General features: G+C 49.2%; 1 protein-coding gene across 6 annotated transcripts in view; it reads left to right on the plus strand.

Annotated features, from left to right (window-relative positions):
- Positions 1 to 16,105, plus strand: part of axdnd1 (axonemal dynein light chain domain containing 1) — a 314,107-nt gene that overhangs the window by 194,616 nt on the left and 103,386 nt on the right. For all 6 annotated transcript variants that reach the window (XM_038794662.1, XM_038794663.1, XM_038794660.1 and 3 more), the window contains exons 20-21: positions 11,654 to 11,844; positions 14,206 to 14,302. In XM_038794662.1, the coding sequence (XP_038650590.1) occupies positions 11,654 to 11,844; positions 14,206 to 14,302 (288 nt within the window). The remainder of the gene's footprint in view (positions 1 to 11,653; positions 11,845 to 14,205; positions 14,303 to 16,105) is intronic.

Raw genomic sequence — 16,105 nt, forward strand, 5'->3', positions numbered from 1 at the left:
CCCTGCCCCGCCCAAGCGAAGGCCACCCATAATCGCCGGGAGCGGGAAAAGGCTGGAGGGGGACCGCCCAACATGTGGCCCCTCACCGCGGCAGAGCAGAGTGTCCTGATGTGGTCGGCGGGCCGAGGAAAGGGCAATCGCTGGGATAGAGATCAGAGTCGGGTGAGAAAGTGAGACCCCGCTGAGTTGCGGTTTCCCCGAGCTGAGGCGCAGGAGTGGGGTGGGAGGGGTGGGGGGGGGGGGGGGGTGTGGGGGCACCCATAAGGCCGGTATCACTCTGCAGAACCAGGGGCCAAGCTGGATGGTCAGTGGGATGCGCACAAAGATGGCTGGCTTGCAGTCCGTGGCAAAGGACACCGCCCCAGTCCCGTGGGGGCTCAATCTGGCCACTCGGCCTATTCTCCGTCACACCCCCCCCCCACTCCTCCCCCCCCCCCCTCCCCCCCCACCCCTGACTCTGGCAGGGCCACCCACAGCCCAGCCAGCCAGGCCAGTGTGCGGCCTACCTCCTCATTTTCCCTCATCAGCCACGTCACCACTTTCACAATTTTTAAAAGCACAATTGAACCGTGCCGTTGGGAACTTTGCCCATTGAAGGTAGAGAATCATGGAGGCTCTGGAGAATATCGGGTCAGGCCTGCTGATATGTAAATGGTGTTTACTGTACATGCATTCTGGACCGCATTGAAGCTGCTGTCGAGGTCTCGGAGAATTGCGATTTGGAGTCAAATCAGCGCATGCCATGAATTCAGCACTGAACTATTTGCCGCCCGGTCGAGTTTCCCGATTTTGGCATCAGCCAATGGAGAATCCTGCCCTTGATATTTACAATATAGAAACAGACCATTTGGACAAAGAGCTCCATCTGGTGGTGCTATTCCAAATCAGCTTCCTCCCACCCTTCATCAGCATATCCATGTGTTCCTTCTCTCTCGTCACTAGCTAACCTCTCCTGAAATGCATCGTTGCTAATTGCCTCAGCTATTCAGTATGTAGGTGACTTCAGCATTCTAACTATTCTCAGGATATACATGTTTCTTCTAAATTCCCAATTGAGTTTTTCAATGACTTGTGATCTAGTTCTATGGCGGGATTCTCCGACCCCCTGCCGGGTCGGAGAATCGCCGTGGGGCGGCATGAATCCCGCCCTCGCTGGCTACTGAATTCTCTGGCGCTGGGGTTTTGGCGGGGATGGGAATCGCGCGGGTCGTGGGCTGTTGGCAGCAGCCCACCGGCGATTCTCCGCCCGCGATGGGCCAAGTGGTCTCCTGTTTTCGGCTGGCCCTGGCGGCGTAAATCACAACAGGTCCTTACCGGCAGGACCTGGCTCCATGGGCGGCCTGCAGAGTCCTCGGGGGGCGCGGGGGATCTGGCCCCAGGGAGTGCCCCCACTGCGCTCCCAAGCTGTGTGAATCTTGCCTGGGTCAACAAGGCTATAATGCAATAGTGATTGATTGCACTCTGAAATTGACAGGCTGGAAACCTTTAAAGACTGAAAGAACACAATTGAGTCCTTGCCTGGGTGAAAAGGGAAGTAATTTCTGCCATCTTAGACTTTACTCACCTTGATCTGCACTTTCCTTCTGTCAGTCTTCACTGCAGCATGGGAGCAGCTTATGCAGCTATACTTTGGACCTTTGATGACCTGCTGCAGAGGCAACACAAGAAGTAACAATAACTGCCTTCTCCCTAGCCACATGCTGTTTCAAAAGGGAACGGACCACTGAGCTCAAATGAGGTGACATTCCAAATACAGGTTACACATACAGAGGATCAGCTTTGTCAACATGACTGAGCAACAGTGCCTCAGGAGACTCAGAGTTTGATGGCAGGTTAACACTGCTACTTGCAGGACATTCTGTCCGGTGGCGGTCATGGAGTGAGTGATCACACATTTGGTGTCTCCTGCTTGAGTGGAACTGTTTAGTTCTTATCCCCTGATATAGGGGGTGTTTGCTGGTGTAAAGTGCATGAACAGTGAGAGATAGAAATTATCCTCCGAGAGGGACTGTTTATGGCGGAGGCATAGTGGTATTGTCGCTAGTAATCCAGAGACTTAGGATAATGCTCTGGGGACCCGTGTTCGAATCCCACCATGGAGGTGGTGGAATTTAAACTCCATAAAATACCTCGAATTAAAAGTCGATTGATGATCATGAAACCATTGTCGATTGCCATAAAATCCCATCTGGTTCATTAAAATCCCACTCAGCTCGTGGGCATTTAGGGATGAGCAACAAATGCTGACCTTGACTGCAACGCCCACATCCCATGAAAGAATAAAGAAAAAACAAAATGAGGAGTTCAACAGCCATGAGGCAGCAGTCTGGCCAGGAGGACTTCCAAAGTATGACAGAGGGAAAGATGGCAAAGAGCTCTGGGGCGTTGTTGCCTGTCCAGTGGTCGACTGAGCAATTGGCGGACTTTCTGAACGTCACATTCCAACAGCAGAGGCAAGAGGCCTCGGATGACCTGGCTAAGGTGGCGTAGCCAATCAGGGCGACTATTGAGAGAGTGGAGCAAAGGCACAGAGTTTGGCGTTCCAGAAGGTGGAGGAGTCAGTGGTGGAGTCAGCATGGATTTATGAAGGGGAAATCATACATGACAAATGTGTTGGAATTCTTTGAAGATGTAACCAGTATAGTTGGCAAGGGGGACCCAGTTGATGTGGTACATTTGGACTTTCAGAAGGCATTTGACAAAGTCCCACAAAAAAGATTATTGTGCAAGTTTAAAATGCAATGGATTGGGGGAAATGTAGTGAGGTGGATAGAAAACTAGTTGGAAGAGAGGAAACAAAGAGTAGGAATTGAAGAGTCCTTTTCAAATTGGCAGGCAGTAACTAGTGGGGTGCCACTGTGATCAATGCTGGGACCCCAGCTACTCACAATATATATTAATGATTTGGATGAGGGAACAAAATATAACATCTCAAAGTTTGCAGATGATACCAAATTGGGTGGGAGGTGAACTGTGACGAGGGTGCAAGGATCCTACAGCATGATTGGACAGGTTGGCGAGTGGGCAAATCAATGGCAGATGCAGTATAATTTGGATAAGTGTGAGGAAACTTTGCTTTGGAAGCAAATACAGAAAGGTAGATTACTACCTGAATGATTGTTAATTGGGAGAAGGGAGTGTGCAGCGAGACGGATGTCCTTGTGCACCAGGTGCTGAAGGTAAGCATGCAGGTGCATTAGGTGGTAAAGAAGGCTGATGGTATGTTGGCCTTCATTGTAAGGTTTCGAGTACAGAAGCAGGGTTGTGTTGCTGCAATTGTACAGTGCCTTGGTGAAGCCACACCTCGAATATTGTGGGCAGTTTTGGTCTCCTTTTCTGAGGAAGGATGGTCTTGCTCTTGAGGGAGTGCAGCGAAGGTTTACCAGACTGATTCCAGTGATAGCGGGACTGTCATATAAGGCGAGATTAACTAGGTTAAGATTGTTCTTGTTGGAGAAGAATGGGAGAGGATCTCATAGAGACTTATAAAATTTTAACAGGACTAGACTGGGTAGATGCAGGGAAGTTGTTCCCAATGATGGGTGTGTCCAGAACTAGGGGTCACGGCCTGAGGATTCAGGGTAAACCATTTGAAATGAAATGAAATGAAAATCGCTTATTGTCACGAGTAGGCTTCAATAACGTTATTGTGAAAAGCGCCTAGTCGCCACATTCCAGCACCTGTTCGGGGAGGCTGGTACGGGAATTGAACCGTGCTGTTGGCCTGCCTTGGTCTGCTTTCAAAGCCAGCGATTTAGCGCAGTGTGCTAAACCAGACAGAGATGAGGAGACATTTCTTCACCCAAAGAGTGGTGAACCTGTGGAAGTCATTACCACAGGAAGTAATTGATGCTAAAACATTAAATATCTTCACGAGGCGGCTAGATATAGCACTTGGGGAGAATGGGATCAAAGGCTATGGGGAGAAAGCAGGATTAGGCAATTGAATTGGATGATCAGCCATGATCGTGATAAATGGCGGAGCAGGCTCGAAGGGCCAAAAGACCTCCTCCTGCTCCTATCTTCTCTCTATCTATGTATCTATGTATCATGAGAACCAGTTAGCCTTGCTGGAGGCAGAGATGGTGCTCATGGCGGAGGGCCAGAAGCAGCTGAGGGAGAAGGTGGAGGACCTGGAGAATCGCTCCAGGAGGCTGAATCTTGGATTGTGGAGCTGCCTGAAGGGATTGAGACAACGCAGGCCACAAAGTATGCGGCAATATATTTGAGAAGTTGGTGGGAGTCTTTGATCAAGCTCCCAAGGTGGATCGAGCACACAGGGTGTTGAGGAGGAGGCCGAAAGCGGGGGGAGCAGCCAAGGGTAATGGAGGTGCAGTTGCATAATTTTCTGGATAAAGAGAAGATTCTGCGGTGGGTGAAGGAGATGAAAGAGTGCACCTGGGAAGGAAATGTGGTGCGTATCTACCAGGACTTGGGTGCGGAGTTGGCCAAGCAACGGGCGGGCCGGGTTCAATAGGATCAAGGCGGCCCACTACAAGAAAGGAGTGAAGGTTGGGGTATCATGTCCTACTCAAAGACACCTGAATAAGGAATTCTATTTTGATATACTGGAGGAGGTGAGTAAATTAATGCGAGACTATGCACTGGGGAATTTGTCAGGACACTGAAGTTTGGAGATGCCAATATTGGGAATGTATGTGTGTGTATGCCAGGCAGATTGTTGTATTTACTGTGTTTGGGTGTGGATTGGGTAAGTGCGTTCAACAGTTCTTGGGGAATTGCAGTTGAGGGATGGTAGGAGGGAGGGGGTAGGCGGTTGCCTCGAGTGTGACCACCATGCTAGCAGGCAGGTTAGTTAACGGGAGTGAAGTGGGGGGTTGATCCATTGATGGAGTGGGGAAGGGGGTAGTTGGATTGATTTTCTTTTTTGTTTATGGGGTAAGGAGGGGAGCGGGGGACATAGGTGGAGATTATGTTGCGCAGTTGACATCTTGGGGAGGCCTTGAGGGTGAGGGAGGTATGGACTTGGGGGATGTGGTTAAAGAGGGCAATGGTTGATCGGAGAGGGGGAACCCCCCCGATCCAGTTGATTACGTGGATCGTTTGGGGATTAAATGGGCCAATGAAAAGGTCTTGCATTTTTGTGCAATAAAAGAGATTGAAGGTTGACGTGGTGTTTCTTCAGGAGATGCATTCGAAGGTGAGGGACCAGACAAAGTTGAAGAAGGGCTGGGTGGGGCAGGCATTTTATTCAGGGTTGGTAATGAGGACAATAGGTGTGGCAGTGTTGATCAATAAGAGGGTGACTTTTGAGGTGGGGAATATAGTGATGGACCCTGGGGTAGATTTGTGGTGGTGAGTGGGAGGTTGGAGGGGGTGCCGGTGGTGCTGGTGAATGTGTATGCCCCAAATTGGGACGATGTAGAGTTTTTGAGGTGGGTTTTGGCAAAGATCCCGGACTTGGACCCGTACTGGCTGATGGGCGGCACGCAAGCACAGTAGGTAGCACTGTTGCTTCACAGCGTCAGGGATCTGGGTTCGATTCCCGGTTTGGGTCGCTGTCTGTGCAGAGTCTGCATGTTCTCCCGTGTCTGTGTGGGTTTCCTCCACAAATGCCGAAAGACATACTTGTTAGGTGAATTGGACATTCTAAATTCTCTCTCTGTGTACCCGAACAGCCACCGTAGTGTGGTGACTAGGATATTTTCAGAGTCACTTCATTGCAGTGTTGATTTAAGCCTACTTGTGACACTAATAAATGTTATTATTATAGGAGGGGGATTTTAATACGGTGCTGGACCCCAAGCTGCTCCGGTCATGTTCCAGGTCCCTGAGGGTGTCGGCCATGGCAATGGAGCTGTTGGGGTTTATGGAATGTATGGGAGGGACAGACCCATGATGGCTTGAGAGGCCTAAGGCGAAGGGGTTTTTGTACTTCTCGAATGTCCACTGGGTGTACTCCAGTATTGATTTCTATGTCCTGGTCAAGGTGCTGTTTACGGCATTGGTTTGATAGAGTATTCGGCAAGCGTACTGGCTGACCATGTGCCGCATTGAGTGGAATTGCACGTGGCAATGGGGAGTCCCCAACGACCGCAGTGGAGGTTGGATGTGGGGTTATTGGCGGATAAGGAGGTTTGCGAGAAGATAGGGGTGGCTATCCAGAACTATCTGGAGCAGAATCAGTTGGGGGTTGATCGCTGCCTCCACGTTGTGGAAGATACGGAAGGTGGTGATAATGGGGGTAGTTTATCTCCATACGGGTGCACAAAAAGAGGTTGGGGCGGGCTGAGAGGTTGAGGTCGGTGGAGGCCATTCTGAGTGTTGACCAGAGGTACTCGGCCAGGCCTGAAGAGGTGTTCTTGAAGGAGAGGCAGAAGCTCCATTTGGAGTCTGGACTTGTGTCCACGGGAAAGGCAGTGGGGCAACAGCGCAGAGCCAGAGGGGCAGTATATATGAATATGGAAAGAAAGCCAGCAGGATACTTGTGTATCAGCTGAGGAGGTAGGCCATGGCGAGGGAAATTTGCAGATGGGAGATTACGAAGGTATGGTGGTAATGGAGCGGGGGGAGGTGCATGGGGTATTTGAGGTTTTTTACTGGAAATTATATAGCTCGGAGCCTCCGGTGGGGGATGGGGGCATGAGACAATTTTTGGATGGTGTGGATTTTCTGAGGGTGGGGGAGGCAAAGGTGCAAGGACTGGGGGCTCCGATCGGGCTGAGGGAGGTAATGGATTGTGTGGGATCGTTGCAGATGGGGAAGGCCCCGGGCTGGATGGGTTCCCAGTCGAGTTCTACAAGAGGTTTGGGTGGGAGCTGGGGTCCTTGTTAATAGAGATGTAAAACAAATCAGTGGAGAGGGGAGAGCTCCCTCCCACGCTGTATCAGGCTGTATAAAGAACCTAGTGGCACGATGCAATGACCGTAATCTCTCCCTCAATGTCAGCAAAACTAAGATGCTGGTCATCACCTTCAGGAGGTGTAGTGTCATACACACCTGTCTGCATTAATGGTGCTGAGGTGGAGATGGTTCCTAGGTGTACACATCACCAACAATCTGTCCTGGTCCACCCACGTCGACGCTACGACCAAGAAAGCACAACAGTGCCTATACTTCCTCAGGAAACTAAGGAAATTTGGCATGTCCACATTGACTCTTACCAATTGTGGTGAATGAGATTCACACGGTATTATAGTTACCAATGTCACTCTGTTCCAAGTATATGTATCAATATTGTAAGTGCAGTTGCACTACCTGACCACCAGGGGGAGTAGCTCTGGGAGTACTCAAGAGTTTGTACTGGGCTCCCCCTTGGCTCCGCCCAGAACTCCTCCCCCTGGAGCTGCTGTATAAAGATCCATGCCACAGAGTCAGCCAGCCAGTTCACCAAAAGTTCAACGGCTAACAGGCTGGCTCTGTTGTAAGTATATTAAAACCGCTATTCTAATCCTACAAGCACTTGTCCGTAGAATTGATGGTTCTATCACCAATTTTTACAAAAGCACCATAGAAAGCATCCTATCTGGCTGCATCACAGCCTGGTATGGCAACTGCTCGACCCAAGATAGTAAGAAACTACAGAGAGTCGTGAACGCAGCCCAGCCCATCACTTGAACCCACCTCCCATCCATTGACTCTGTCTACACCTCCTGCTGCTTTCCGAAAGCGTACGGCATAATCAAAGACCACTCCCACCTAGGTTATTCTCTCTTCCAACCTCTTCCATTGGGCAGGAGATACAAAAGACTGAAAACATGCACTAACAGGTTCAAAAAATAGCTTTTTCCCTGCTGTAACCAAACTCCTGAATCACCCTCTTATGGACTGAACTGATCTCTCTACGCACCTTCTCTACTATTGTAGCATTATGTATGCTTTACCTGATGTCCATGTATATGTATTTACATTGTGCATTTATCGCATGTCCTATATTTTTCATGTATCGAATGATCTACCTGGACTGTACATAGGACAATACGTTTCACTGTACCTTGGTACACATGATAATAAATCTAAATCTAAATAAAGGAAAATCCTAAATTGTTTTATAATACATGAAGGGTAAAAGGTTAACTAGAGAAAGACTGGGGCTCATTAAGGACCGCAATGGAAATTTGTGTTTGGAACCGGAGGTAGTAGGTAGGGTTCTAAATGAATACTTTGTGTCAGAGTTCACTGATGAGAGGGACAGTGTGGGTATATAAATCAGGGAGAAGGACTGTAATGAAATTAACGAGAGTAACATAGACAGACCTGAGTCGTCTGGCAGGCTTCAAAGTAGACAAATCTCAAGGGCCAGATGAAATGTATCCCAGGCTGTTAAGTGAGGCAAGGGAGGAAATAGCAGGGACTCTGGCAACAATTTTCAATTCCTCTCTGGCCACAGGAGAGGTGCCGGGGGACTGGAGGATAGCCAATGTGGTACCTTTATTCAAGAAGGGAGGAAGAGATAAATCAGGAAACGACAGGCCAGTCAGTCTAACCTCAGTGATGGGGAAACTATTGGAAGCAATTCTGGGGATCAGAATTAATCTGCATTTGGAGAGGCAGGGATTAATCAAGAACAGTCAGCATGGTTTTGTTAAGGGGAGGTCATGTCTGACCAACTTGATTGAATTTTTCAAAGAGGTGACCTGGTGTGTAGATCAGGGATATGCATTTGATGTAGTCTACTTAGACTTCACCAAGGCTTTTGATAAAGTCCCACACGGGAGACTGATAACGAAGTTAAGAACCCATGGGATCCAAGGAAATTTGGCAAATTGGATCCAAAATTGACTGAGTGGCAGGAAGCAAAGGGTGATGGTAGAGGGCTGTTTTTCTGACTGGAGGCCTGTGTCCAGTGGGGTCCTGCAGGGAATCCGTGTTGGGGCCCTTGCTGTTTGTGGTTTATATAAGTGATTTAGATATGAATGTAGGAGGGTTGATCAGTACGTTTGCAGATGATATGAAAATTGGTAGGGTGGTAAATAGTGAGGAGGATAGCGTTTGAATACAGGAGGGTATGGATGGACTGATCAGATAGGCTGACCAGTGCAAATGGAATTCAATCCGGATAAGTGTGAGTTGAAGCACTTGAGCAGAACAAACAAGGCAAGGGAATACATGATAAACAGCAGGATCCTGGGAAGCGCAAAGGATCAGAAGGACCTTATTGTGCATGTACACTGGTCCCTTAAGGTAGCATGGCAGATGGATACAGTGTTTATTTTTAATTTTTCCAATGAAGGGACAATTTAGTGTGGCCAATCCACCTACCCTACACATTGGATTGGATTTGCTTATTGTCACATGTACCAAGGTACAGTGAAAAGTATTTTTTCTGCGAGCAGTTCAACAGATCATTAAGTACATGAAAAGAAAAGGAAATAAAAGAAAATACATAATAGGACAACACAAGGTACACAATGTAACTAGATAACACCGGCATCGGGTGAAGCACACAGGGGTGTAGTGTTAATCAGGTCAGTCCATAAGAGGGTCATTTAGGAGTCTGGTATCAGTGGGAAAGAAGCTGTTTTTAAGTCTGTTTGTGCGTGTTCTCAGACTTCTGCATCTCCTGCCTGATGGGAGAACCTGGAAGAGTGAGTAAGCCGGGTGGGAAGGATCTTTGATTATGCTGCCCGCTTTCCCCAGGCAGCGGGAGATTTAGATGGAGTCCATGTGTGATGGACTGGGCTGTGTTCACGACTCTCTGAAGTTTCTTGTGGTCTTGGCCAAGCAGTTGCCATGCCAGGCTGTGATGCAGCCAGATAGGATGCTTTCTATGGCGCATCTGTAAAAGTTGGTAAGAGTTAATGTGGACATGCCAAATTTCCTTAGGAAAGTATAGGTGCTGTTGTGCCTTCTTGGTGGTGGCGTCGACTTGGGTTTGGGTTGACATCTTTGGGTCGACATCTTTGGGTTGTGGGGGTGAGACCCACGCAGACATGAGGAGAATGTTCAAACTCCACATGGACAGTGACCCGGGACCAGGGTCGACCCGGGTCCTCGGTGCCGTGAGGCAGCAGTACTAACCACTGCACCAATGTGCCACCCAAGGTGGATACAGCGGTTAAGAAGGCAGATGGTGTATTGCGTTTATTAGCCGAGGCATAAGGTTTAAAAGCAGGGAGGATATGCAGGAACTGTATAAAACGTTGGTTAGGCCACAGCTGGAGTATTGTGTGTACTCTCTTCTTCAAGGAGTGAAAGCAGAGAATTGCAAGTCCAAGAAACAGATTGTGTGGAGATGATGGAACATCTACATTTGTGGGGAATGAATCTGAGAGAAACGTCAATAGGACAAGCCTGAGTTTCAGTGTTGGCTGTTTCGATGGAGATGTGAGGAGTGATAACTCCAGCAATTTTATTTTGAACAATTATTTCCAAGATAGCAAAGTAAAGTTACAGGTCGGGATTTTCTCCGCGCAACCCCTTTGTGTTTTGTGGTGGTGGCGGTGGCCTGCCATTGGCCAGTGGTGAAAAGCCTATGGCAGGGGTGCATTGCCGACAGGACTGGAAAATCCCGCTGGTGTGAACGGCTGGAACATTCCGGTCACAGATTCTCCCTGTCTAGCCAGGTCGGGGAACTGGGTGGTCAGGTTGGACTTGGGAGTGCGGGGTGGTGGGTGGGTGGGGGGGTTGGGTCAGGGGGGTCGGGTGTCATGGGGGCTTCTGGTTGGGTCAGGAGTTAAGATTTTGGCCTGCGGAGTGGAGGTGAGGAGTTCATTGTGGATGGGTGGAATCTCACGGGGAGTTGGGAAATACTAGGGGCTGGATTCTCCGCCCTGCCATGCCACTTTACAACCTAGACCGCCGGCGGGATTCTTCGTTACGCCGTCCGGTCAATGGGGTTTCCCATTGTGGAGCAGCCCCATGCCGTCGGGAAATCCCCAGGTGCCGGCAAAACGGGGAATCCCACCGGCGGAGAATCCCACCCTGTGTGTGGTGGAGGTGGGGGTTGGTTAGTCGGGGGCGGGAGGAGTCTTGCAAGGGTTTGAGGTGGGGGGATGTCTCCTCGTGGTGGGATGACTGGGTCTGTTGAAAACCCAGACGTTAGAAGAATTGAGCCCTCTCTAACCTCTGGGAAACTTATTGCACAGACCCAGACCACTCCCACTACGGGAATCCCCCCACACCTCCCTGATCCCCACAGAAGTTAGAAGAGATTTAAATTCTTTTAATTTTTTCTGGATAACAATTAGTGTAACCCTATTGGAAGCATCCAATGTTTGCCATTTAAACAGCATTTTCAGATGGTTCACCCAGCAAGTCAATTGCTTTCACTTTTGGTGCAAATACATACCAGTGAAGTTCCAAATGGGATTCCCCAATGCATCTTTGGCATACCACTGAATTCCGTTGTTGTGGAGCTTAGAGGTTACGCCCCATTACGTTTTATTCTGGAACCTCTGGTGCTGAGAAAATTGAATTGCATGAGTCTGCTTATTTTCGTTTGAAAACAGTAAATGGCCTGACTGCATTTGTGCTCTGGCTTAGATGTTTTCTGCCTTTCATTTCTGGTTTGTTAAGATTTTAGTCAACAAAGTGTCACCAAAAAAAGTGACAAAAGTATTATTGAATAGCATGATGGAAAAAGAGTGACAAGAAATTGTTATAGCAAGTAAATGTCAGACTTGGAGGAAATGCTAAATTTTAGATATATTTATACAGTTGAACTATGTGCTTCTATTTCTTTTCCATCCAGATTCTTATTGTTCAAAGTGAAATGAGCCACTTGTTGGTAGATATATTGCTCCAATTGGTGCATGACCCAATTGCAAACTTGAAAAAAAAACACTTCACGAACCTTTCATATCCAGATACACCTGCAAAGCTGGAGAAGAAAGCTCTGATGGTGGCTAGTCAGCTGAATATCTTATCAACACAAATGTATGGGTAAGGTCAAAGTTTGCCCTGAAGTACCAGAATGCCATTCAGCATTCAAAAGTAATGAGGCTGTGTCTTAAACTTAGACTTTTATTTTACTGTATCGACAAATATTTTGGAAAGTAAGAATAAGTATTGCATCCTTAATGACCTCAGATATTACACAAAGAATTTTCAGCCAATAAAGTACTTTTGGAATTTAGTTGCTGTTGTCCTGCAGGAAACCTGGGCCAATGTGCACACGACAAAGTCCTACAAACCAATCAAATAAATGATCACATCAACTATTGTAACTTTTGGCTGTGTGGAAGATTCCCCAGCTTACTTTTGAATGCATCTTGTGTTCTTTTACATCTGTCTTAGAGGCCAGGTGGAGCATCACTTTGCCTCTGCTTTTGAAAGATGTCACCTTTGACAGTGCAGCAGTCCCTCAGTACTGCCCTGGATTTATAGCCAAGAATATGTGCTCAGGCCTCGAAAGTGGGACCAGCATCAAATTTAAATAAAAGCAAAATTCCGCAAAGGTTGAAAATCTTGAAATAAAAACCAAAAGTGCTGATTGGCCATGCTAAATTGCCCGTAGTGTCCTAATAAAAGTAAGGTTAAGGGGGGGTTGTTGGGTTACGGGTATAGGGTGGATACGTGGGTTTGAGTAGGGTGATCATGGCTCGGCACAACATTGAGGGCCGAAGGGCCTGTTCTGTGCTGTACTGTTCTATGTTCTATACTCCAATAGCAACTGTTAAGAGCGGGGTAGATTCATTGGTCCCTTTGTTGGCCTGTGAACTGTAACTTGCGGAGTGCCGCAGGGGCCAGTCTTCGCAAGCAGGGACAGAGTGTAACAGCAAAATTTGCAAATGATACTAAACTAGGTGGGAAAGCAGGCAGTGAGGAGGAGATAAAGGGCATGATTTCTAAGTTTCTCCCATCCAGAGACGGATCTTGTTGTGATGGCGGGTTAGAGTCTCCGAAGGTGGGTGTATGGGTGAGTGACCTAGCAGAATTTCTGAGGTTGGAAAAGGTCAGGTTCGCTTTTCGGGGGTTGGAGGAGGTGGAAACCATACATTGATTTGTTCAAGGTAGATTGAGGGGTCAGCAGGGGGTGGATTGGGAGTGAGGGATAAGGGGGTAAAATTAGGAAGGGGGTACAGTGGGGTGCGAGGGAGGTTGGGGTTTTGTGGTTTCTGTTTATATTGATGTTTTGGTCTTCTGATATTTTCATGTATATATGTAAAACCTTGAATTAAAATATTCTAAAAACAGTTCTACCAAGCTGCACTTACACAGCAATAAATTGTTCACCGATACTCAATTTGTTTTGCTCGGACCACTCACGTCCACCTTAATTCTTATAGCCTGAGTCCAAAAGTGGACAAATGAGCTGAATTCCAGAGATGACATGAGAGTGACTGTCCCTGACAGCTCATAAACATTTAAACGAGTGTAGCAAGAAACCTGAGCAAAATTGAAATCAATGGAAATAAGGAGAAAGATTCTTCACTGATTGGAGTCATAACTAACTCAAAAACAATAGTTGTGGTTGTTGGAGGCCAATTTTGTAAATTGACTCAGACTCAGAACATTGTTTCACAAGTTCCTCAGGGTAGTCTCTTTCGGGACCTGTGGGAGGAAACCGGAGCACCCGGGAAAACCTGAGCAGACACAGGGAGAACGTGCAGACTCCGCACAGACAGTGACCCAAGCCGGGAATCGAACCTAGGACCCTGGCGCTTTGAAGCAACAGTGCGAACCATTGTGCTACCATGCTGCCCCAAATCAGGAATGTGATGGGACACTCGCCCCTTGACTGAACGGGTGCAGCTCCAACAATACTCAAGAAGCTGGACACTATAATGAAAAGGAAGCCTGCTTGATTGGCACTCCATTCACCACCTTAAACCTTGCATCCCTCCACCACGAGTGCATTGTAACTGCATTGTGCACTATCTACAAGGTGCACTGCTGCAACTTGGCAAGGTATTTTCAACAGCACCTACAAAATCCACAACTTCTATTCCCTGGAAGGACAAGGATATCAGATAGATGGGAACACCACTATCTCCCAATTCTCTTCCATTTCACACAACATTCTGACCAGGAAGTATATTGCTGTTCTTCATTGTCGTTGGATCAAAATAAAAAGCTTGGAAGTCCCTCTGTAATGGCACAATGGGTGTACCTACATCATATGGATGGCAACGGTTTGAGAAGTAGGGTCATCACTCCCCTCTGAAGGGCAATTAGGGAAGAGCAATGCCTTGCCAGTTCCACCCACATCCCATGAATGAATGAACAAAAATTCAGTAGTCTTCAACAGGTTGATCTATGTGGTTCTTATCTATTCCTTGTCTATTATGTTTATGTTCATAGCTGGTGCAAAGATATCGTTGAGGGATTGATTAAGACACGGACAGCATTGCTCTTCGAAGATCCTGACAATGAACTGAAGGATCTTGAAAAACTCAAGGTAACAGTCTCTGGGCATGATTCTCCGCACCCGCGAAAAATCGCGAAGTTGGCGTCGAAAACGGGCGCGTTTTACGACGGTCAGGAAGGGTCCATTTCCCGACGTATTCACGTCTGGGAAATGGGCTAGGAACGCGGCCGCGTCAATCACGTGCGCGATGACGACGGAACGCGGCGACGGTGCGATCACGCCCACGTGACGCCGCCCGACGCTGTAAAAAGGCGCGGGCGAGCACAGAATCTGTAGGCCATGATGTCGGAGCCCAGGAGAGCTGCACCTCGTTTTGTTGAAGCAGATGTGGATACGCTGCTCGATGCTGTCGAGCAGAGGAGGGGCATCATCTGCCCACGGAGAGGGCATCGCCAACCTGCCAGCGCGGTACGCCAGGCCTGGCGTGAGGTGGGTGCTGCCGTCAGTGCTGTGGGGCAGACCCCTCGCTCAGCAGAGCAGTGCCGAAAAAAGCTTCACGACCTCACCAGAGCTGCCAGGGTAAGTGCCAAGAAGGTGCCCCCTGGTCACAACCATCCCTCCCCCTTAACTTAATCACCCACCTCCCCCCCTGGCACGGGGGGTGGAGGGGGATTGGGACAGAGTTAGTTGAGGGTGGTTCACAAAGTTGTCACAGACCCAGCGCTCTGGCCCCCGTGGAGAGATGCAATCGTCTTATGATAACTTGACCCCCAAACTATGCCAGTATCTGAACGGACTGCTGATACCTGCCGTATTGTAATGATCTACCTATGTACCCTCTCCCAACAGGCCAAGTCCGCTCACAACACCCGTGAGCGGCACCAGACTGGAGGGGGTTCACCCAACCTGCACCCCCTCACCACCTTTGAGCAGAGGGTACTGGACCTTGTTGGGGGGTCTGCCACCTGGGATGTCGCGCTATGCGAGGTTGGCGGACCTGCAGCAAGTGAGACAACCCTCCCTGACAAACACCCACCCCTCCCCCATCCTCTGTCCCTTCACACACCCTGCCCACTTGGACACCTCCCCCATCCTCTGCCCCATCACACACCCTGCCCACTGGGATACCTCCCCCATCCTCTGTCCCTTCACACGCTGCCCACTGGGACCGTCCAGCGGCCTGCTGAGCAAATCTAAATAACCCGTCTCATTCTCTTCCCTAGGACGTGATGCCGAACGACCAGGGCCGTCTGGCTGCAGATGGACACAGGCATCTGCCCCCACCTCACCCGCGGCCGCACGACAGAGGGTGCCCGATCAGCGGGGAGTCCCATCCTCCCCAACCCAATCTGCGGAGCAGGACGCCCAGAGGGTGGCGATACCACAGGCCGCGGAAATGGCCAGCGATAACCCTCCGGACTCTGAGCGGCCCCACACCATAGAGGAGGCGCTAAATTGCGACAACATCGGGCTTGCGGCACTGCTATCTCCCACACCATCCACCATTCCAGAGGGCTATTTAGTGATGAGGCTCCTGTGTCACAGTCTGGTTCGCACATCACAGCTGAGCAGGTACAGCAGGTGGAGGTCAGAGCAACCGAGGGCCCAGACTGGCGGAGGCCAGACCAGGCCCAGCATGCAGCTGGCTCCCAGACGTTTTCAGAGTTCCTGGAGTTTCTCAACCCACCCACACAGCCGATGCCTCAAGAAACCCAGGGAAACAATGACGGGATGAGGGCTGTCTTCTAGACTCTGCAGACGCTGTTAGAGGAGTCGAACTGCGTCCACAAGCAGGGAGTGGTGCTGCTCATGGCAGAGACCCAGGCCAACACCGCACGGGTGGCATCCGCGGTGGAGGCAATGGGTGAAACGGTTTCTGCGATGGGTCAGGTT

This window comes from Scyliorhinus canicula, chromosome 4 (genome assembly GCF_902713615.1).
Source record: "Scyliorhinus canicula chromosome 4, sScyCan1.1, whole genome shotgun sequence".
Lineage (NCBI taxonomy): Eukaryota > Metazoa > Chordata > Chondrichthyes > Carcharhiniformes > Scyliorhinidae > Scyliorhinus > Scyliorhinus canicula.